Genomic DNA, 24,795 nt, shown 5'->3' on the forward strand with positions numbered 1-24,795 from the left:
ATAATACTCTTCATAGCTTCTGTAACTACCATCTTTGTTACCAATACCTAGTTTTCAAGGAAACCTATCAACAGAAAAACTAGATAGAGCTACATGGTATGGTACCCTGAAAAGGGCATGAGATTTCAAACCCTGAAACTATTTGCTAGTTGTGTCCCTATCTTTATGTGAGATCTGAGTCTTTGTTTCCCCATACATAAAAAGAGAACAGCAATAATCACCTGGTAGAGTATTACGACTAAATGAATTTACTACTAAGCACACAGTTGCTCTCAAGAGCACCAGTTTCTTCCTTGCTCTTTTCAAATATTGAATTTTGAATACAAAATTTTAAAAAAAACTGGTTCTTGAAATATGATAGGTTTATCAGGAAAACTTATCTCTGGATTGTTAAATAATAAAAACTATTTTTCATGCTTCTCTTTTAATAGTTACTAGGAAAACAATAGAATGGAAAAGACTACAGAGATCTCTTCAAGAAAATTAGAGATACCAAGGGAACTTTTCATGCAAAGATGGGCACAATAAATGACAGAAAAGATATGGAGCTAACAAAAACACAAGATATTAAGAAGAGGTGGCAAGAATACACAGAAGAACTATACAAAAAAGATCTTCACGACTAAGATAATCACAATGGTGTGATCACTCACCCAGAGCCAGACATCCTGGAATGTGAAGTCAAGTGGGCCTTAGGAAGGATCATTACAAACAAAGCTAGTGGAGGTGATGGAATTCCAGTTGAGCTGTTTCAATCCTGAAAGATGATGCTGTCAAAGCGCTGCACTCAATATGCCAGCAAATTTGGAAAACTCAGCAGTGGCCACAGGACTGGAAAAGGTCAGTTTTCATTCCAATCCCAAAGTAAGGCAATGACAAAGAATGCTCAAACTACTGCACAATTGCACTCATCTCACACACTAGTGAAGTAATGCTCAAAATTCTACAAGCCAGGCTTCAACAGTATGTGAACCATGAACTTCCAGATGTTCAAGCTGGTTTTAGAAAAGGCAGAGGAACCAGAGATCAAATTGCCAACATCTGCTGGATCATTGAAAATGCGAGAGAGTTCCAGAAAAACATCTACTTCTGCTCTAATGACTATGCCAAAGCCTTTGACTGTGTGGATCACAATAAGCTGTGGAAAATTCTGAAAGAGATGGGAATCCAGACCACCTGACCTCCCTCTTGAGAAACCTGTACACAGGTCAGGAAGCAACAGTTAGAAGTGGACATGGAACAACAAACTGGTTCCAAATTGGGAAAGGAGTATGTCAACACTGTATACTGTCACCCTGCTTATTTAACTTCTATGCAGAATACATCATGAGAACTGCTGGACTGGATGAAGCACAAGCTGGAAGCAACATTTCTGGGAGAAATATCAATGACCTCAGATAAGCAGATGACACCACCCTTATGGTGGAAAGCAAAGAGAAATTAAAAAGCCTCTTGATGAAAGTGAAAGAGGAGAGTGAAAAAGTTGGCTTAAAACTCAACATTAAGAAAACGAAGATCATGTCATTCAGTCCCATCACTTCATGGCTAATAGATGGGGGAAAATAGGAAACCGTGATAGAATTTATTTTGGGGGGCTCCAAAATCACTGCAGATGGTGACTGCAGCCATGCAATTAAAAGATGCCTACTCCTTGGAAGAAAAGTTATGACCAACCCAGACAGCATATTATAAAGCACAGACATTACTTTGCCAACAAAGGTCTGTCTAGTCAAAGTTATAGTTTTTCCAGTAGTCATGTATGGATGTGAGAGTTGGACTATAAAGAAAGCTGAGCGCCAAAGAATTGATCCTTTTGAACTGTGGGGTTGGAGAAGACTCCTGAGAGTCCCTTGGATTGCAAGGAGATCCAACCAATCCATCCTAAAGGAAATCAGTCCTGAATATTCATTGGAAGGATTGATGCTGAAGCTGAAACTCCCAATACTTTGGCCACCTGATGTGAAGAACTGACTTATTGGAAAAGACCCTGATGCTGGGAAAGACTGAAGGAGAGAGAAGGGGACAACAGAGGATGAGATGCTGGATGACATCATCGACTCAATGGACATGAGTTTGAGTAAACTCTGAGAGTTGGTGATGGACAGGGAGGCCTGGTGTGCTGCAGTCCATGGCGTTGCAGAGAGTCAGACACAACTGAGCAACTGAACTGATCATTAAATTTGCTTAGAACCTTTCACTGGCTTCTCCTGCCTTCAAGATAAAAGGCCAAAATGTGAAACCTGGTTCCACAATCTTTGTCCACCTGTACAACCTAAGTACCTTCCAGCTCTTCACTGCATACTCTGGCCATATTAGACCATGCATTTTCTCAAATATGTCATGTTTGCAGAACCTCTACTCTCTACTCTACCTGATTCATCCTTAAATATCACTTCCTTGAAGAAAACTGATATCCATTGTCCCCATGGAGAACAAGTTTAAAACTCTCAAAGCACTACACTTTATCTTTTAGAAACCTTATCACAATGTAATTATTACTAAATTTCAATTATCCCACTAGACCGTAAATTCTGTTTAGGACATTTCTGTCTTGTTCACCACTATACCCCCAATATCTAGCAGTCTCTATACCACAGAAAGCATTCAGACATTAGCCAAATCGAAATTTATTATTGAACTGATTTTACCACATTGAATTTTAAAGCTGCCTGCATTACAGATACATACTTATCCAGAGCTCAAACTGTGAGCCAGACAACTTCACTAAGATACAGAAAAATTACACAAGTCGGACAATCAAGACACCTTTGTGACCTCTTTCTTTCTGGTAGTTATACTGTACTGACATCACTCAAGTCTGAACAGGCTGGCTACCAAAATAAGTAACATCCAATATGTTACCAGAGTCAATTTCTTGGACGGTTCTACTTGACCAGAGTCTGGTCCACTCTGAGGCTGGGCTAACTATTAAGTAGCTCTATGGTAGATGTAGCTAAGGTAGATACATAAAACACATTTATGGAACTCCTATGATTTATTTGGTCGGTGTTGGAGAAGACTCTTGAGAGTCCCTTGGACTGCAAGGAGATCCAACCAGTCCATTCTGAAGGAGATCAACCCTGGGATTTCTTTGGAAGGAATGATGCTAAAGCCGAAACTCCAGTACTTTGGGCACCTCATGCGAAGAATTGATTCATTGGAAAAGACTCTGATGCTGGGAGGAATTGGGGGCAGGAGAAGAAGGGGACGACTGAGGATGAGATGGCTGGATGGTATCACTGACTCAATGGATGTGAGTCTGAGTGAACTCCAGGAGTTGGTGATGGACAGGGAGCCCTGGCATGCTGCGATTCATGGGGTCGCAAAGAGTTGGACACGACTGAGCGACTGGACTGAACTGATGTGCCTTCTTCCCTAGTCACTGCCCCTGCCTCCTACTGTCCTAGTCTCCCTGGAGGTGAGAGCCAGGCTTGGGCACACGCTGTGTGACCCAGTGCTGACCTGACCCTAAGCATGAGGGCTTTCGCTCCTCTGGGATCACAGGAAGAAAGGTTGGGCTGTGGGCATGACATCAGTTCTCCACAACCCCAAAATGCAGAAGATAGGAAGAAAGAGAAAAATTATGTTTCCTTTACTTTCGTGCCCCAAATTCTACAGTACTGGTTGCACAGCACCTCTCTCAGATCTAGGACATAACCTCAATATTAGGACATTGTCCTTCCTCTCCTCTTTCTTGCATCATTTTCTTCCATTCATCAGCCTCTTCACACTGTTTTTTATCTGACATTCTCTGATCTTTCCTGAGAACCTCTTTGATTGTGATATAAATATCCTCATATATTTTCTCTTCTTTAAGGGAATTACAGTAGTTTCAACTAGTGATCCCAACAAGAAGGAACAAAAATGTATCACACATCGTGCAGATCACTAATTACCAGGTGAGGACCCAAGAGGGTTCTATTTCTCAAATAACCTGTAGCCTTTCCATTGATAAATTACATCTCAAAGTGTTCCTGCTATAAAAATTTCCCCATACAATGCCACAGAAAACTTCAAAATCTACCTGCCAATTCTGCCCTCTTTTAAATCTATTTTCACTGTTCTTGAGCACAGATGTAATTTCTGTACTTTGAAGCTTACAGCCAGGAACTAACAACTGCTCTTCTCTATGTGTAGTATCTATCCTTCACATCTTAGATTAGCATTTTCCCAATATTAGGTGCAAAAACTCAACTAAATAAAGATAAAAACTCCACTTGAAACCAGCTTCTCAATCTTTCCTGTGTTTTCCTATATATTTCTAAACTTGCTAAGAAAATGAAAGTTTACATTCAAAAAAAGCAAACTGAATTCAATTAAAACTAAATATTTGGACATCTAGGTTGTTTCCATGTCCTGGCTATTATAAACAGTGCTGCGATGAACATTGGGGTACATGTGTCTCTTTCAATTCTGGTTTCCTTGGTGTGTATGCCCAGAAGTGGGATTGCTGGGTCATAAGGTAGTTCTATTTGCAATTTTTTAAGGAATCTCCACACTGTTCTCCATAGTGGCTGTACTAGTTTGCATTCCCACCAACAGTGTAGGAGGGTTCCCTTTTCTCCACACCCTCTCCAGCATTTATTGCTTGCAGATTTTTGGATCGCAGCCATTCTGACTGGTGTGAAGTGGTACCTCATTGAGGTTTTGATTTGCATTTCTCTAATAATGAGTGATGTTGAGCATCTTTTCATGTGTTTGTTAGCCATCCGTATGTCTTCTTTGGAGAAATGTCTATTTAGTTCTTTGGCCCATTTTTTGATAGGGTCGTTTATTTTTCTGGAGTTGAGCTGCAGAGGGATGCAAGGATTCTTCAATATCCGCAAATCAATCAATGTAATTCACCACATTAACAAATTGAAAAATAAAAACCATATGATTATCTCAATAGATGCAGAGAAGGCCTTTGACAAAATTCAACATCCCTTTATGATAAAAACTCTCCAGAAAGCAGGAATAGAAGGAACATACCTCAACATAATAAAAGCTATCTATGACAAACCCACAGCAAACATTATCCTCAATGGTGAAAAATTGAAAGCATTTCCCCTAAAGTCAGGAACAAGACAAGGGTGTCCACTTTCACCGCTACTATTCAACATAGTTCTGGAAGTTTTGGCCACAGCAATCAGAGCAGAAAAAGAAATAAAAGGAATCCAAATTGGAAAAGAAGAAGTAAAACTCTCACTGTTTGCAGATGACATGATCCTCTACATGGAAAACCCTAAAGACTCCACCAGAAAATTACTAGAGCTAATCAATGAATACAGTAAAGTTGCAGGATATAAAATCAACACACAGAAATCCCTTGCATTCCTATACACGAATAATGAGAAAGTAGAAAAAGAAATTAAGGAAACAATTCCATTCACCATTGCAACAAAAAGAATAAAATACTTAGGAATATATCTACCTAAAGAAACTAAAGACCTATATATAGAAAACTATAAAACACTGATGAAAGAAATCAAAGAGGACACTAATAGATGGAGAAATATACCATGTTCATGGATTGGAAGAATCAATATAGTGAAAATGAGTATACTACCCAAAGCAATTTACAAATTCAATGCAATCCCTATCAAGCTACCAGCCACATTTTTCACAGAACTAGAACAAATAATTTCAAGATTTGTATGGAAATACAAAAAACCTCGAATAGCCAAAGCAATCTTGAGAAAGAAGAATGGAACTGGAGGAATCAACTTGCCTGACTTCAGGCTCTACTACAAAGCCACAGTCATCAAGACAGTATGGTACTGGCACAAAGACAGACATACAGATCAATGGAACAAAATAGAAAGCCCAGAGATAAATCCACACACATACGGACACCTTATCTTTGACAAAGGAGGCAAGAATATACAATGGAGTAAAGACAATCTCTTTAACAAGTGGTGCTGGGAAAACTGGTCAACCACTTGTAAAAGAATGAAACTAGATCACTTTCTAACACCGCACACAAAAATAAACTCAAAATGGATTAAAGATCTAAATGTAAGATCAGAAACTATAAAACTCCTAGAGGAGAACATAGGCAAAACACTCTCAGACATAAATCACAGCAGGATCCTCTATGATCCACCTCCCAGAATGCTGGAAATAAAAGCAAAAATAAACAAATGGGATCTAATTAAAATTAAAAGCTTCTGCACAACAAAGGAAAATATAAGCAAGGTGAAAAGACAGCCTTCTGAATGGGAGAAAATAATAGCAAATGAAGCAACTGACAAACAACTAATCTCAAAAATATTGAATGGATAAGAAAGCTGTGGTACATATACACAATGGAGTATTACTCAGCCGTTAAAAAGAATTCATTTGAATCAGTTCTGATGAGATGGATGAATCTGGAGCCGATTATACAGAGTGAAGTAAGCCAGAAAGAAAAACACCAATACAGTATACTAACACATATATATGGAATTTAGGAAGATGGCAATGACGATCCTGTATGCAAGACAGGGAAAGAGACACAGATGTGTATAACGGACTTTTGGACTCAGAGGGAGAGGGAGAGGGTGGGATGATTAGGGAGAATGACATTCTAACATGTATACTATCATGTGAATTGAATCGCCAGTCTATGTCTGACGCAGGATGCAGCATGCTTGGGGCTGGTGCATGGGGATGACCCAGAAAGATGTTATGGGGAGGGAGGTGGGAGGGGGGTTCATGTTTGGGAATGCATGTAAGAATTAAAGATTTTAAAATTTAAAAAATAAAAAACTAAAAATTAAAAAAAAAAAACTAAATATTTGAAATAAAGTATTGTGTTTACTAAATTCATCTCATATTCTAATTATGAATTTTTAAAGTAGTTTTATGACTCTCTTTAAAAGTAAAATAAATTCACTTTGATTTGTCTTCTGTGGCCCACGGCTTTTCATTTATAGCTTAATGGCCACGATAAATACAAGACTTTCTAATTCTGCACTAGAGCATTTTGGGGAACTTTTTTGACCTAAAGAGACAGTATCGAGCAATCTATCATTTCCTTCTTTTGGCCACACAGTGCTGCATTGGGGATCTTAGTTCCCCAACCAGGGATCAAATCTATGCTCCCAGCACTGGGAGCATAAAGTCTTAACCACTGGACTGCCAGGGAAGTCCCTAGCAATCTAACATTTCAAGTTTACTTTCTGATGGATACAAGCACTTAAAATTCTTCCTGCTGGTTTCTTTATTCTGCAAAAACATCTCATACTCCTTTCACATCTTTTCTGAAGGGTACAACTCCCTAGCTACTGAGCGCTGGCCCAAGAAACATTCAAGCTAATGATAGACCTAAAAGGCAGAGGAACCAGAGATCAAATTGCCAACATCCGCTGGATCATCGAAAAAGCAAGAGAGTTCCAGAAAAACATCTATTTCTGCTTTATTGACTATGCCAACGCCTTTGACTGTGTGGATCACAATAAACTGGAAAATTCTTTTTTTTTTTCTAACACCGCACACAAAAATAAACTCAAAATGGATTAAAGATCTAAATGTAAGATCAGAAACTATAAAACTCCTAGAGGAGAACATAGGCAAAACACTCTCAGACATAAATCACAGCAGGATCCTCTATGATCCACCTCCCAGAATACTGGAAATAAAAGCAAAAATAAACAAATGGGATCTAATTAAAATTAAAAGCTTCTGCACAACAAAGGAAAATATAAGCAAGGTGAAAAGACAGCCTTCTGAATGGGAGAAAATAATAGCAAATGAAGCAACTGACAAACAACTAATCTCAAAAATATACAAGCAACTTCTGCAGCTCAACTCCAGAAAAATAAACGACCCTATCAAAAAATGGGCCAAAGAACTAAATAGACATTTCTCCAAAGAAGACATACGGATGGCTAACAAACACATGAAAAGATGCTCAACATCACTCATTATTAGAGAAATGCAAATCAAAACCACAATGAGGTACCACTTCACACCAGTCAGAATGGCTGCGATCCAAAAATCTGCAAGCAATAAATGCTGGAGAGGGTGTGGAGAAAAGGGAACCCTCCTACACTGTTGGTGGGAATGCAAACTAGTACAGCCACTATGGAGAACAGTGTGGAGATTCCTTAAAAAATTGCAAATAGAACTCCCTTATGACCCAGCAATCCCACTGCTGGGCATACACACGGAGGAAACCAGAATTGAAAGAGACACATGTACCCCAATGTTCATCGCAGCACTGTTTATAATAGCCAGGACATGGAAACAACCTAGATGTCCATCAGCAGATGAATGGATAAGAAAGCTGTGGTACATATACACAATGGAGTATTACTCAGCGGTTAAAAAGAATTCATTTGAATCAGTTCTGATGAGATGGATGAAACTGGAGCCGATTATACAGAGTGAAGTAAGCCAGAAAGAAAAACACCAATACAGTATACTAACACATATATATGGAATTTAGGAAGATGGCAATGATGACCCTGTATGCAAGACAGGGAAAGAGACACAGATGTGTATAACGGACTTTTGGACTCAGAGGGAGAGGGAGAGGGTGGGATGATTTGGGAGAATGACATTCTAACATGTATACTATCATGTGAATTGAATCGCCAGTCTATGTCTGACGCAGGATGCAGCATGCTTGGGGCTGGTGCATGGGGATGACCCAGAAAGATGTTATGGGGAGAGAGGTGGGAGGGGGGTTCATGTTTGGGAATGCATGTAAGAATTAAAGATTTTAAAATTTAAAAAATAAAAAACTAAAAAAAAAAAAATTCAGCATTCAAAAACTAAAAAAAAAAAATAAATAAATAAACTGGAAAATTCTGAAAGAGATGGGAATACCAGACCACCTGACCTGCCTCTTGAGAAATCTATATGCAGATCAGGAAGCAACAGTTTAGTTCCAGACTTGTTCCAAATAGGAAAAGGAGTATGTCAAGGCTGTATACTGTCACCCTGCTTATTTAACTTCTATGCAGAGTACATCATGAGAAACGCTGGGCTGGAAGAAACACAAGCTGGAATCAAGACTGCCGGGAGAAATATCAATAACCTCAGATATGCAGATGACACCACCCTTATGGCAAAAAGTGAAGAGGAGCTAAAAAGCCTCTTGATGAAAGTGAAAGAGGAGAGCGAAAAAGTTGGCTTAAAGCTCAACATTCAGAAAACGAAGATCATGGCATCTGGTCCCATCACTTCATGGGAAATAGATGGGGAAACAGTAGAAACAGTGTCAGACTTTACTTTTTTGGGCTCCAAAATCACTGCAGATGGTGACTGCAGCAATGAAAGTAAAAGACACTTACTCCTTGGAAGAAAAGTTATGACCAACCTAGATAGTATATTCAAAAGCAGAGACATTACTTTGCCGACTAAGGTCCGTCCCGTCAAGGCTATGGTTCTTCCTGTGGTCATGTATGGATGTGAGAGTTGGACTATAAAGAAATCTGAGCACCAAAGAATTGATGCTTTTGAACTGTGGTGTTGAAGAAGACTCTTGAGAGTCCCTTGGACTGCAAGGAGATCCAACCAGTCCATTCTGAAGGAGATCACCCCTGGGATTTCTTTGGAGGGAATGATGCTAAAGCTGAAGCTCCAGTACTTTGGGCACCTCGTGCGAAGAGCTGACTCATTGGAAAAGACTCTGATGCTGGGAGGGATTGGGGACAGGAGGAGAAGGGGACGACCGAGGATGAGATGGCTGGATGGCATCACTGATCAATGGACATGAGTCTGAGTGAACTCTGGGAGATGGTGATGGACAGGGTAGCCTGGCGTGCTGTGATTCATGGGGTTGCAAAGAGTCGGACATGACTGAGCAACTGAACTGAACTGAACTTGTCAATTAAAGACAGTTTCAAATAATAGGACAAGAATAACTCTAGGATTCAGAAACTTCAATTTTATCATCTGAATAAATTTCTCCAAGGTTTCTTTCAGGTCTGATATTCAAAGACACTTAGAATATTCTATCAAAATAACAGTTGCTTTGCAAAATCAAACAGATATATTTGCTTTAAAGTGAATATCTGCATTTCAACAAATACTAAATTCAGAACAAAAGTGCACCTTTACACATAAACCAGAGTTTGTATCAGTAATTTAATACTTACCTAAAAGGATCATAGGAATCCATATCAACATGAAGTCCATTTATATACAGACCAGCATCACCTGGCTGAATATCAAATTTATCTTGAAGATGCTGGAAATAGAGAAAATAATTAACCAAATGATATAACAATAGTTGATCTGCGTCAGGAGTTGGCAAACTATTTCCATTGAGTTGGATAGCAAATATTTTTCGGTTTTGCCAACTACTCAACTCCATCCTGCAGCACAAAAGCACCACTTACAATCAACAAATGAGCATGATTATGTTCTAATAAAACTTTCATGCATTATGACAGGCCGCAGCCCATATTTGGCCTTTGGGTAGTACTGCCCACACTTGATGGGAATCTTATAAAAGTTTAGAGAGACAATACTTGAGTATTTTGATTTTGTAATATGTGATATTAATTTCCTAATGCTACAACTACTACTTACCTATTACATTTTATACTGTATGTGCATGTGCACACAAACACTTAGCATTTGACAGCTGGCACATTCCTACTCTTTGATAGCCCAGAACTCAAAACTTTGGTGTATGTGTAAAGATTTAGCAATTACTCTAAATTCATAAGTTTCCATGAAAGAAGTGTTTCAATGTTCACTTTTAGTTAACTAAAACTTAACTTTTTTAATTGATATAAATATTGATGTAAAAATTCTAATATCTTATGCTTTCAAATGTTATCAAGAATTTTTATAATTTTGATGTATTTTATTTTTTCTTCTACTTAAGAGTAAACAGGTTTTAACGTTCAAGTGAATAAACTTTTTCTGACTTTGTTATTGATTTTCTAGTTTGCACTGAGACTGAGAATTTTTTCCTATTTTCCACTTTCTGGAATTTTTGCAATTACTACTTTCCCTTGGTCTTCTATATCTTTACTTACTTTCTGACCATTTCATTAGTCTTAGAGAGGTAAACTATACTTCTCCTTCCATTTCCTGTAGTTTGTTTCATGATGGTGCTGCAGTGTTTTGGTGTAAAGATATCTTAAACTTCTCTATTTTCATTAGGAATTATATCCTTTAGTGTTATAAGGGCCATTTTTTGTCATTAATATTTTTAGAACAGAATTTGGCTTCATGGCATTTTAAGATCATACCCTTAGAACATAGTATTTGCTTGATATACCTTTGCACATTCTTTCATTTTTGACATTTCTGAATCATGTTAAGGGTTTTTATTTCACATACAAACATTAGGTGTCTGTTTCACACCTAATGAAACAAACAGAAAAATTTTGCTAATATGTTAAGCTTATTTACATTTATTGATATCCTAGACTTGGTTAGCCTCAAATGGGATTCTTTCATGCTGTTTACTCTTTCAAGATGCATCTTTAAAGTTCTTTTTTTTTTCTTGTTCACTCAGCTCTCTTCATACTTTGGAAGATTTAGACTTTTCTCTACTAGTTACTATCAAACGTGTATATTTATTTAATACCCTCCATCATCTTTTTAATCAATAGCTAATGATTTGTTACAAAAAATAATAGAATAAGCCTTTAAACTTTTCCTGCTGCTTTTCCTCTTGGACAACCCAATTTTACTCAATAGTTTTACAGTCATTAGTGGTTAGTCGAACCCAGGTCTCCCATGTTGCAGGCGGATTCTTTACCATCAGAGCTACCATGGAAGCTCAAGAATCCCATTTGGTCTTTCCAATTATCTCTTTTACTTCCACAATATCACCTCTTAAACCTCATGAAACTCTTCAGCCTCTGGAATCAAAATCACACAGAGCAAAGCTTTGATGACCAGGAACACCCATTTTGGACTCTTAACTGAGCAAAAAATAAATTGGATTATGTGATGCCACTGATACACTGGCATTCCTTTCTTTTCCCTTCTTTCCCAATCTCTCTTCCTTCTTGTAAGTGGCATTATTCAAAAAACAAGAATTCTTATAAAAAATGCATTTTGCTTGAAGAATGGTGAGAGCAATTAGGAAAATTACAGAAAGGAGTAATACTTAGTTTTAAAGGATAAGCAAGAATTTGTTAGGTGGTCAGTGAAGCAAAGAACATCCCAGGAAGGGATGATGTGCTGTGGCTTCTATCACTTGGTCTCCAATGAACCGTGCATCTACTTCATTATCATCATCAAAACAGCCTGTATTTACTAAGAGCTTATTCTGTCTTGGTGTGACGGACACTGTTAACTGGCTAACCTATCATCATCTCTGGGCCATTTCTCCTCTGATTGCCTCAATTACTAGAAAAGTAAAAGACACTTGCTCCTTGGAAGAAAAGCTATGACCAACCTAGACAACATATTAAAAAGCAGAGACATTACTTTGCCAACAAAGGTCAGTCTAATCAAAGATATGATTTTTCCAGTAGTCATGTATGGATGTGAGATTTGGATTACAAAGAAATCTGAGCACCTAAGAACTGATGCTTTTGAACTGTGATGTTGGAGAAGACTCTTGAGAGTCCCTTGGACTGCCAGGAGATCCAACCAGTCCATCCTAAAGGAAATCAATCCTGAATATTCATTGGAAGGACTGATGCTGAAGCTGAAACTCCAATACTTTGGCCACCTGATACAAAGAACTGACTCATTGGAAAAAATCCTGATGCTGGGAAAGATTGAAGGCGGGAGGAGAAAGGGACGACAGAGGATGAGATGGTTGGATGGCATCACCGACTCAATGGACATGAGTTTGAGTAAGCTCTGGGAGTTGGTGATGGACAGGGAAGCCTGGCGTGCTGCAGTTCATGGGGTCGCAAAGAGTCAGACCCGACTGAGCGACTGAATGAAACAGCACTTTTCTAGTTCCCTCGTAGCTAGGAAGAACCACATTACAAAATTTTGGCCTATGAGACAGAAGTGAAAGTTGGCTGAAGTGTTCTAGGAAGGCTTTAGTCAAGATGAACATGGTTGATCTTCCTACCTCTTTCTGCTTTAAATATAGATAAGCAGTTTGGAACTGTGGCAGCCATTTTTCAACCATAAAAGAAGAAAAAAAAAAAAACATGTCTGTGGCAACCTACTTTGAGACTTCTTTTTAATGTGAGAAAAATGAACTCCTACTGTTTAAGGCCCTGTGTGCCTGGCATTCTATTACTTAAAGCCAAATTAAGTCCTATGTAACAAAGCCAGGCAGTGTTCTCAAGCACTCCCTAAGTATTTACACAATTAGGATCACTTAGAGTCTTGAGGTAGGTAATTTAAGAGACCATTTAGCAGAATCTTATCAAATTTATGATCAGTTGTGTACTATATGCTATAGGATTCAGTAACAGTCCAGTGGTTTAAATTTTTCTCAATCTTCACAAGCTTTTAAGCAAAACTTTTACAGGAAACAGAAGAATTATATCATGGCCTTTATTCTCTATTTTGTGAAGAAAACCATATAGCATGGACAGAAAATTTGGAGTATATAAGGTTAATGAGAAAATAAGTAGGATCTATGTCAGGAAATATTGGACAGAATAACAAACTGTATATAAAGCAGACAATATAAAAATGGAACAGCCTGTTTTAATCATCAAAAAGTACAAGCTAATATTTTTTCTATGAAAATTAAAGATCCAAAGTCTAAAATACAGTGTTATTAGTTTAGTAAATTTCTTTAAAAAAGGAATTCAAACTAACCTTTTGATTTTCCTGTATTTCCTTCCTCATAAGCTGATTTACAGCAATTCTGGTCAGAGATCTGGGAACATAAATAGAGATACAATTCATTCTTCCTTAAATGTTTAGGACTAAACTATGATTCAATGCAAGATAATACTCTGGATGAGAAACTAAAAATTCTAAAGGCATTATAACTGAGAAGCACATATTTCCATACAGCCTATTTGATGGATGGAACAATGGCTTTCACTTGACAAGGTATTTGATTCATGTGGAACAGAGATTGTAAAAAAGTTCATGCACACCCACGGCATGCATTATATACTATCAGGGCTTGTTTACTACTAGGTATTTATTTTTCAAGTATTCTTGATTGAAAATGTTATTTTGTGTTGTTTTGCCCATAGGGAGAAATTCTGCATGAAATTACCACTGTCATTATATGTGTTGCTGCAAATAAGAAATTTCAGAATATTTTTACATAAAGAATTTTGGTTAAGCTGGGATCTATACTGGAGTATATAAGCTCTAAAATACTGATAATATTGACTTCATATATTTACTCTTGAAGAGCTTATAACTCCTTTATAATTTAAAAACAGCACAAATGTTTTTTAAATAAGTCTATTGATTGTATTTATTTGACCTAATAATGCCTAAGAATGCTTATTTATCTGCCAATTTTATGCATAGAAGAAAGATTTAAAAGTTAAGACTGTTAATTCAAAGTTGACATTAAGTAAAACTCAAACAGAAAGGGTATCCTAAAACAACCCATAATAAGTGTGTATTCTTTCCTAAAATCTGGCAGCATTTGAGATAAAACTGCAACTGAAAATTTGATAATACAAACTTTTTCATTCACTTATCAAGTATTTCATTTCAATGAACATTTCCTGGTTGTCTACTGAGTGACTTTTTTTTAAAGAAAAATAAAAACCTTTTATTAAGTCTGAACATAAATAGAGACAAGATTTTTAGCCTTGAGCATTAATTATGGCTGTGCCATTGATGGGGTCTGGAGGAAACCAATTCAATCTGTTTCATCCTCAGACTGAGGAAGCTTCCACAAGTTCATGGAGTAATGAATTATCAGAGTAACTGGAGAGATGTGAGGAAGAGTTCTATTTTGTAGTATGTAACAACACGCATGCACAAGACAATATTTTGCTCTAGTTTAAAAACCCCAATATACAGAATAGAGACCCTCATTTTACAAACACTATAGAAACCAGAATTAACTGACATCATTAGGTTGAATGAAATCAGCCATTTTCATAAATTTATTTAATGGAAAGAGTCCTGGCTATCATCCAATCAATAACCTTTAATATACCTGGCTTTTATGGGGAAGTTCTGTGAAATGTCTTTCATTAATTTTATGGCATCATAAACTGGAGTGGACATTATTTGAGAAGCTGCTTGAAAACTAAGATCTGGAAGAAAAGAAAATATCATTAAAGAAACTGACATGTTAGACCTTAATAGATATTTCCATGTAATTTAAATAACACTTCTTACCATGTATTCATATATAGACACATTAAAAAACACTCATACTTACCATTATTCAGAACTTTTAAATGAAATGGAAAGCTATCACGTCTATCCAATTAAGATAAGTTTTACACTTACCTTTACTGATAAAATCTGAGACAGTATAAATAACAAGTAAATGAATATAATATTATCAGAGTCCATTACCAGCTTTTGCTTTTTTCTAAACTGTTCCATACCTAGATGACTCAAATTGTTATTTAAGTCTTTCACTTTGCCTCTCAAATCCAGATTCTCATATTTTTAACTGTCTTCTTGGTTTTACCACTTGGATACTTCAAAAGCAGCATGTTCAGTAACAAATTTGTGATATTCCTGCCCAACTTTGTCCAAATCTAGTCCTCTTTGGTCTTCTCTTTACAACAAATTCACCACTGTCCATCCAGCTGGGTAAACCATGAATCCAGCAGTTGTTCCTGGTGTCTCTTCTCCCTCACACTCCATTTTCAGCATTCATAAAGGTCTTTGATACTCTCTCTAAATAACTCACCCTCGAATTTATTCCAAACCTTCCTCAGACCTCTATTCAATTACCTCTTCTTGAGGAAGCCTCCTTTTTCTGTTACCCCTTCTCTGCCCCATCTCACCACTCAGATCTTCCTGACATATGCTTTTCTTAATTTTTTGTTCCTTTATTCTGCAGCAATTGTGATAGTGATTTTTACACTGGTTTTTAAAATTGTTTATCCAACATCCTTTGAAGAAACATGATGTCTGTTTTAGCTCTTTTTACCTTTGGAATATGTGTTTTTCAAAGTGTCAGTTGCAACCCATTAGTTAGTAGTGAAATCACATTAATGGGTAATGTGAAGGCTTTTTTAATCAAATGAAACAGGGTATAATAAAAGAAAGTTTTATCAGAATTAATAAAATGTAGTATTTGGCTTCCCTGACAGCTCAGTTGGTAAAGAATCCACCTGCAATGTAGGAGACCCTGGTTTGATTCCTGGGTAGGGAAGATCCGCTGGAGAAGGAATAGGCTACCCACTCCAGTATTGTTGAGCTTGCTTTGTGGCTCAGCTGGTAAAGAATCAGTCTACAATGAGGGAGACCTGGGTTCTATCCCTGGTTGGGAAGATCCCCTGGAGAAGGGAAAGGCTACCCTCTCCAGTATTCTGGCCTGGAAAATTCCATGGACTGTATAGTCCATGGGGTCACAAAGAGGCAGACACACTGAGCGGCTTTCACTTTCACTTCTAGTAAACATATATGGGGCTTCCCTGATGGCTCAGATGGTAAAGAATCTGCCTGCAATGCAGGAGACCTGGGTTTCATCCCTGGGTTGGGAAGATCTCCTGGAGAAGGGAATGGCTACCCAATCCAGTATTCTTGCCTGGAAAATCCCAGAGACAGAGGAACCTGGTCAGCTACAGTCCAGGAGGTCGCAGAGACTCAGACACAATTGAGCGACTAACACACATATACACACACAGTAAGCATACATATCTGTAGTGAAGTTTTTTCTTTTTTTAGTTTTAAGTATATCTATGTATTAACACATTATATATTTGTTGTATGGGTCTTAATATAAAATATATTTCCTACTCCACGTGTCAGCCAAAAATCATAAAACCATGGTTGTAGGGACATTACTGATTCCTAGCAGAAATCCAATAAATATTTGTTAAATAAATCAAAAAAGGAAAAGAAAAGGTCTTGATCACTTCCCTTCTCCTGAATCTATTTCCTTGGCTTCTGTGACATGCTCTTCCATCTCTCATCATCATCATTCCATTGTGTCTACTTGTCCCACATAAATGAGCAAACAGACTCTCCCTTGTGCACTAATTTGGTTACTCTGCACCTTCAGTTAGCACCTCCACCTTTAAAAAACCTCTATGCTAACATTTTGCACTTTTAAAACCTTCTCCGTATAAGGACTTTGTATTCACTCCACCACTGGAACTGGTCCTCTGGATATGTCACAATTACTTCTTTACTGTCTGAGCCGCCACCACCACCACCACCACCAACAACAACAGTGTGCATCCTTAGTCCTGTCCATGGGATTGCAAAGAGTCAGACACGACTAAGCATGCACATTGTTGGTGGTGGTGGTGGCTCAGACATTAAAGAATCCACCTGTAATATGGGACACATGGGTTCAATCCCTGGGTTGGGAAGATCCCCTGAAAGAGGGCATAGTGGAGAACATCTTGGAGAAGAAAGTAGACTGTTGCCTATCTACAGCTGGAAGAGTTGGAGAGTCATGGAAAGTGGCTGAATATGGGTATGTTGGTTTCTTTTGTGGGGTGAGGAAAAAACTCTAAAACTGATGGTGTGTGCTGTGCTAAGTTGCTTCAGTCATGTCCAACTCTGTGTGACCCTATGGACTGTAGCCTTCTAGACTCCTCTGTCTGTGGGATTCTCAGGCAAGAGTACTGAAGTGGGTTGCCATGCCCTTCTCCAAGGGATCTTCCCAGCTCAGGGACTGAACCCGCAGCTCCTGCATCTCCTGCATTGCAGGTGGTTCCTTTACCACTGGGCTACCAGGGAAGCCCTAAAACTGAGTATGGTGACAGTTAAAAATCTCTAAAAATATACCACACTTAATTCTACTCTTTAAATGGTGAACTGTGTAATGCATCAAGTATATTTCAATTGGCTGTTGTATTAAAAGAAGTTGATGAGATGTGATAAAACTTATGGATTCCACAGAAAAAGGACATCCCTATGATCCACTAGAAATTATAAATAAAATAGAAAATTACAAACTGAAAAGGAATTACAGTTTAATCCAAACTAAATTTTGGTCTCAAAATACCTGCTTATAGGATCTCAGTACAGAAGCTATTTTGAGGTCATAATGAAACATGCAATGGTCTCTAAAGATCAAAATTTTAAAGAGAAGAAAACTAAGATTTAGTTCTGATTTCTCTTAACTTACTAATCAGGATTTTTAACCACTGCTGTAGATACCCTGAAACAGTTTAATACTGGACATGAACATACAAGATAACTCATACATACTTTAAAAATGATCAGGTAATATCAGATAACTGCATATCATATAATTTTAAATCTTCCAGAGATAAAATATAACTTACTTGATGAATAACATTTCAATTAAATTTTATGTCCACAAAAAGCAACGCATAGTCACATAATTAGTAATTATTATTGCCTAAGAAATAATTTACATCATGTTATATAAAAGCCTATTTAACAAAACAGAGATCAGTTACCAATATGCTATTTTAACATAGACTGAAATACTATACCTTGTAGTTCCCAAACTTTCAAAGGCATCATTTCTTTATTACTCTCAATCAGGTATTTTTGGAATGCTGTCAGATTATCTCTAAGATCTGAATATCTTTCTCTGTATTAGAATATTAAGTAATGTTAATTATCATCATGTATTATAAACTACTATTATACAAGCAGTATATTTTTGAAATTATCTCTTCCTAATACTTAAGACACAAACTAATGGTTCAAGATAATAACAATTATGCAGCTACAGTGACAGAATTTAAAAATACGGAGGGAGACATGCATGTCTTCTTTTAATCACTGTATACAACAAAACAAAATATGGAGATATACACTGTCATTTGTTAACATTACCTATAAGGGATCCAAGGGTGAGGATAGAATTATTAGTTTTTATGTTATACACTTTTTCTTTAACATTTTATAAATTGCAAGTCTTGCTTTTATAATTAAAAATAAACACTATTTTATAAAGAAAGACATCAATGCTTCCCATAAAATTTTAGTTTATTTCTGAAAAGTTCCATCTTTGAAACTTATAAAGAAAACTTATATAAGATAATTTTGCCCAATTAAACATATCCACATATTCTTACAATTCGCTGATCATGATTATTCGTTGGATCATGGAAAAAGCAACAGAGTTCCAGAAAAACATCGACTTCTGCTTTACTGACCGTGACAAAGCCTTTGACTGTGTGGATCACAACAAACTGTGGAAAATTGTTAAAGAGATGGGAATACCAGACCACCTGACCTGTATCCTGAGATTCTGTATTCAGGTCAAGAAGCAACAGTTAGAACTGGACATGGAACAACAGACTGGTTCTAAATCAGGAAAGAAGTATGTGAAGGCTATATATTTTCACCCTGATTATTTAACTTATATGCAGAGTACATCATGTGAAATGTTGAGTTGGATGAAACACAAGCTAGAATCAAGACTGCCAGGAGAAATGTCAACAACCTCAGATATGCAGATGACACCATCCTTATGGCAGAAAGCGAAGAATTAAAGAGCCTCTTGATGAAAGTGAAAGAGTAAAGTGAAAAAGTTGGCTTAAAACTCAACATTCGGAAAACTAAGATTATGGCATCTGATCCCATCACTTCATGGCAAATAGATGGGGAAACAGTGGAAACAGTGACAGACTTTATTTTAGGGGGCTCCCAAATCTCTGTAGATGGTGACTACACCCATGAAATTAAAAGACGCTTACTCCTTGGAAGGAAAGTTAACACCAACCTAAATAGCATATGAAAAAGCAGAGACATTACTTTGCCAACAAAGGTCCATCTAGTCAAAGCTATGGTTTTTTCCAGTAGTCATGTATGGATGTGAGAGTTGGACTATAAAGAAAGCTGAGCACTGAAGAATTGATGCTTTGAACTGTGGTATTGGAGAAGACTCTTGAAGAGTCCCTTGGACAGCAAGAGATTCGACCAGTCCATCCTAAAGGAGATCAGTCCTGAATATTTGATGCTGGAGCTGAAACTCCAATACTTTGGCCACCTGATGTGAAGAACTGACTCTTTTGAAAAGACCATGATGCTGGGAAAGATTGAAGGCGTGCAGACAAGGGGATAACAAAGGATGAAATGGTTGGATGGCATCACTGAGTCAATGGACATGGGTTTGGGTGGACTCCGGGAGTTGATGGTGGACATGGAGGCCTGGCGTGCTGCGGTTCATGGGGTCACAAAGAGTTGGACATGACTGAGCAACTGAACTGAACTGAGGTATTCTTAAAGACTGACAAATAATAATGCAGAAGAATGGCATTTTACCATACATATAATTAAAATTATCTTATTCTCCAATCTCTCATGAATTCAACACATAGCACCACTTCCTATAATTAGAAAGAATTCTTTTTTAAAAAGTTTACCTAGCTACTGGCACAATTTATAAATAAATTTTGTATTTTCAACAGTAAGGAGAAATGAGTATTTTTAGGAAAACTGTATATACAGAACACACACACATAAATAGATTAATCTCATAGTTAACAGTAATACATGTACTGCAATGTCCTATGTTGAAATTTTATTCCAATGTGGGACTCTATTTTGAAAACTAATCAAGACTACCCTTATAGTGAAAAAGCAATAGAACTTCTTTGAAAAGAGGTTCACTATGAATTTACCACTCCTTTCACAACATTTTGTTACAGAGTAATATGAAGTTTGTAAGAGCTGTTGTGTTGCTTTTCATGTTTAATCATAACCTTAATGATAATTTTCACTGCTAAAATTATGTATGTAATCCAGGCAAAAAGACATTATTCATAAAACACCTCAAAGCAAAAGCTTTTTGCTTAAATCAATTATGTAAAACCTGGGTACTTCCTCTCCAAAAAAACTAATATCCCAGGGTTCCAAAGGCTTTTTGGAATACGAGCAATTTATTCCCCAAAATAGTTATGTTTAAGAAAGTATGGATTCGACGATGTGAGACATAGCTGGAAATGGGATAAAAATGTTATCTACTAAATAAAAACCTTCCTTAAATCCATTTTACAAGAAGCATTAACAGGTTACAAGCATACAATTTGCTCAGCAAACTACAGAAATGTAACTCAGTCATCTTTATAAAGCAGTATGATGTCCAAAAATGTTCCGCTTGCTCTGTACAATTATCTCCTCACAGAAATGACGTAAGTGTGCTTTATACATATTTGTAATATTATATAAAAACCAGAATTGAAAGAGACACGTGTACCCCAATGTTCATCGCAGCACTGTTTATAATAGCCAGGACATGGAAACAACCTAGATGTCCATCAGCAGATGAATGGATAAGAAAGCTGTGGTACATATACACAATGGAGTATTACTCAGCTATTAAAAAGAATATATTTGAATTAGTTCTAATGAGGTGGATGAAACTGGAGCCGATTATATAGAGTGAAGTAAGCCAGAAAGAAAAACACCAATACAGTATACTAACACATATATATGGAATTTAAAAAAATGGTAATGATAACTCTGTATGTGAGACAGCAAAAGAGACACAGATGTATAGAACAGACTTTTGGACTCTGAGGGAGAGGGAGAAGGTGGGATGATTAGGGAGAATGGCATTGAAATGTATACATGTAAGAAACAAATCGCCAGTCCAGGTTTGATACAGGATACAGGATGCTTGGGGCTGGTGCACTGGGATGACCCAGAAAGATGATATGGGGAGGGTTGTGGGAGGGGGGTTCAGGACTGGGAACTCATGTACACCCGTGGCGGATTCATGTCAATGTATGGCAAAACCAATACAGTATTGAAAAGTAAAAAAAAAAAAAAAAAAAAAAAAAATTTGGAAAACAATTATGTTCAAAATTTAAAAATAAATGGGAAATGTATGCCTTAAAAAGGAAAAAAAGAACTAAAGATATTAATAAAAATGGTTCTTTATTTTTAATTAATTTTGCCTTTCTAATGGAATCACAAACTTGCCCTTCTTATTAATAAGGAAAACCACACATAAAACTAAAATTCCCATCCATTAACATTCAGAGAGCACTCACCATCCTATTCCTTGTCTTCAATCAGTGATGCAAGAAAAGCAAAGGGGGAGAAGTTTACTTTTGGAAAGGTTACTTATATGCGTATATAAAATGAAGACCAGAAGTTAAAAGGTATTTAATATGGCAATCTTGGGACAGAAATTTAGGGAAATAAATGTTTTCTCTTTTAAGACATGAAAGTGTTGATTTTTTAATGCTAAAAACCTAATGACAACTATGAGTTTTGTATCCCATCAGAAAAGATTCTACAAATTTTAGTTTTTAGTTTTTAGTTTTTGACCAGAGATAACATGGATCATTTTAAATTTCCATTATCTCTAATCATACTCATTATCCTGTGGAATTAGTGATTATTTTTCAATTTTGAGCTTTTTTGCATTAACCCTGTGTTACTTTTGTAATAAAAACAGTAATATATCTTTAGAATGTGAAACATATGCCAACACAACATACTGAATCTATTCCTTTAAAAACAAGCTTAATAGTATAGTAATAGTTTCAATTCTATTCAGACTTACTTTAATTTCCCAAAGAGAAATCCTTGAACTTCATTTGTTTCAGTAACATCTCCTGCAGTAGTATTAGCCACAGCTATATTTTAGAAACAAAATAAAATGAACATATTTCAGACTGGAAGAGGAATATGTGATAAAAAATTAGAACTCAAAATCAAATTCCCTTTTTTTTTTTTACCTTTTCTTTCATGGATCAGTCTAATGATACAAGAGTGTGCTCTCTTAGTAAACAACCTTGACTACTAAATACAACCAGCTATATGCTCTATAGATCATTCTGTAGTCAAGCTCCATTTTATACTGGAGTGATAAACCAAGAGACTGATCCAGACTTGCTCAAAGTTTCCAAGTCTCTGGCAGAGGCATGGGTTGGTAGTGGCCTGCTGAAGGGCTGGGGGCAATGAGTGTAGCAGTGCAAGCATGGGACCTTTTGAAAGAGGTCACCATTATCTTCATTATCTTCACCATAGTTTGGTCACAGGTAAATAACAAGGGTGTTCATTGGAAGGACTGATGCTGAAGCTGCAACTCCAATACTCTGACCACCTCATGCAAAGAGCTGACTCATCGGAGAAGACTATGATGCTGGGAGGGATTGAGGGCAGGAGGAGAAGGGGATGACAGATGACGGTGGATGGCATCACTGACTCGATGGACCTGAGGTTGAGTGAACTCCAGGAGTTGGTGATGGACAGGGAGGCCTGGCATGCTGCAATTCATGGGGTCGCAAAGAGTCAAACAGGACTGAGAGAATGAACTGAACTAACAAGGAGGGAACACAGCCCCACCCATCAACAGAAATGGGATTAAAGATTTACTGAACATGACTACCGAGGATAAGATGGCTGGATGGCATCACTGACTCGATGGACGCGACTCTGAGTGAACTCCGGGAGTTGGTGATGGACAGGGAGGCCTGGTGTGCTGCGATTCATGGGGTCGCAAACAGTCGGACACAACGGAGTGACTGAACTGAACTGAACATGGACTGGAATGGGTGGATTTAACTCAGATGACCATTATATCTACTACTGTGGGCAGGAATCCCTCAGAAGAAATGGAGTAGCCATCATGGTCAACAAAAGAGTCTTAAATGCAGTACTTGGATGCAATCTCAAAAACGACAGAATGATCTCTGTTCATCTCCAAGGCAAACCATTCAATATCACAGTTATCCAAGTCTATGCCCCAACCAGTAATGCTGAAGAAGCTGAAGTTGAACGGTTTTATGAAGACCTATAAGACCTTTCAGAGCTAACACTCAAAAAAGATGTCCTTTTCATTATAGGGGACTGGAATGCAAAAGTAGGAAGTCAAGAAACACCTGGAGTAACAGGCAAATTTGGCCTTGGAATGCGGAATGAAGCAGGGCAAAGACTAAAAGAGTTTTGCCAAGAAAATGCACTGGTCATAGCAAACACCCCCTTCCAAAAACACAAGAGAAGACTCTACACATGGACATCACCAGATGGTCAATAGCGAAATCAGATTGATTATATTCTTTGCAGCCAAAGATGGAGAAGCTCTATACAGTCAACAAAAACAAGACCAGGAGCTGACTGTGGCTCAGATCCTGAACTCCTTATTACCAAATTCAGACTCAAATTAAAGAAAGTACGGAAAACCGCCAGACCATTCAGGTATGACCTAAATCAAATCCCTTATGATTATACAGTGGAAGTGAGAAATAGATTTAAGGGCCTAGATCTGATACATAGAGTGCCTGATGAACTATGGAATGAGGTTCATGACATTGTACAGGAGATAGGGATCAAGACCATCCCCATGGAAAAGAAATGCAAAAAAGCAAAATGGCTGTCTGAGGAGGCCTTACAAATAGCAGTCAAAAGAAGAGAGGCGAAAAGCAAAGGAGAAAAGGAAAGATATAAGCATCTGAATGCAGAGTTCCAGAGAATAGCAAGAAGAGATAAGAAAGTCTTCTTCAGCGATCAATGTAAAAAAATAGAGGAAAACAACAGATTGGGAAAGACTAGAGATGTCTTCAAGAAAATTACAGATATCAAGGGAACATTTCATGCAAAGATGGGCTCGATAAAGGACAGAAATGGTCTGGACCTAACAGAAGCAGAAGATATTAAGAAGAGGTGGCAAGAATACACAGAAGAAATGTACAAAAAAGATCTTCACAACCTAGATAATCATGATGGTGTGATCACTAATCTAGAGCCAGACATCCTGGAATGTGAAGTCAAGTGGGCCTTGGAAAGCATTGCTACAACAAAGCTAGTGTAGGTGATGGAATTCCAGTTGAGCTGTTTCAATCCTGAAAGATGATGCTATGAAAGTGCTGCACTCAGTATGCCAGCTGATTT

The 24,795-nt window shown here is 37.4% G+C and overlaps 1 protein-coding gene across 4 annotated transcripts in view; it reads right to left on the reverse strand.

Annotated features, from left to right (window-relative positions):
• Window positions 1-24,795, reverse strand: part of UGGT2 (UDP-glucose glycoprotein glucosyltransferase 2) — a 148,226-nt gene that overhangs the window by 89,077 nt on the left and 34,354 nt on the right. For all 4 annotated transcript variants that reach the window (XM_069601914.1, XM_069601913.1, XM_069601916.1 and 1 more), the window contains exons 7-11: window positions 22,466-22,538; window positions 18,432-18,532; window positions 14,990-15,089; window positions 13,672-13,732; window positions 10,068-10,159 (exon numbers count right to left, since the gene is read on the reverse strand). In XM_069601914.1, the coding sequence (XP_069458015.1) occupies window positions 10,068-10,159; window positions 13,672-13,732; window positions 14,990-15,089; window positions 18,432-18,532; window positions 22,466-22,538 (427 nt within the window). The remainder of the gene's footprint in view (window positions 1-10,067; window positions 10,160-13,671; window positions 13,733-14,989; window positions 15,090-18,431; window positions 18,533-22,465; window positions 22,539-24,795) is intronic.

The sequence above is a fragment of the Ovis canadensis genome, chromosome 10, assembly GCF_042477335.2.
Source record: "Ovis canadensis isolate MfBH-ARS-UI-01 breed Bighorn chromosome 10, ARS-UI_OviCan_v2, whole genome shotgun sequence".
Lineage (NCBI taxonomy): Eukaryota > Metazoa > Chordata > Mammalia > Artiodactyla > Bovidae > Ovis > Ovis canadensis.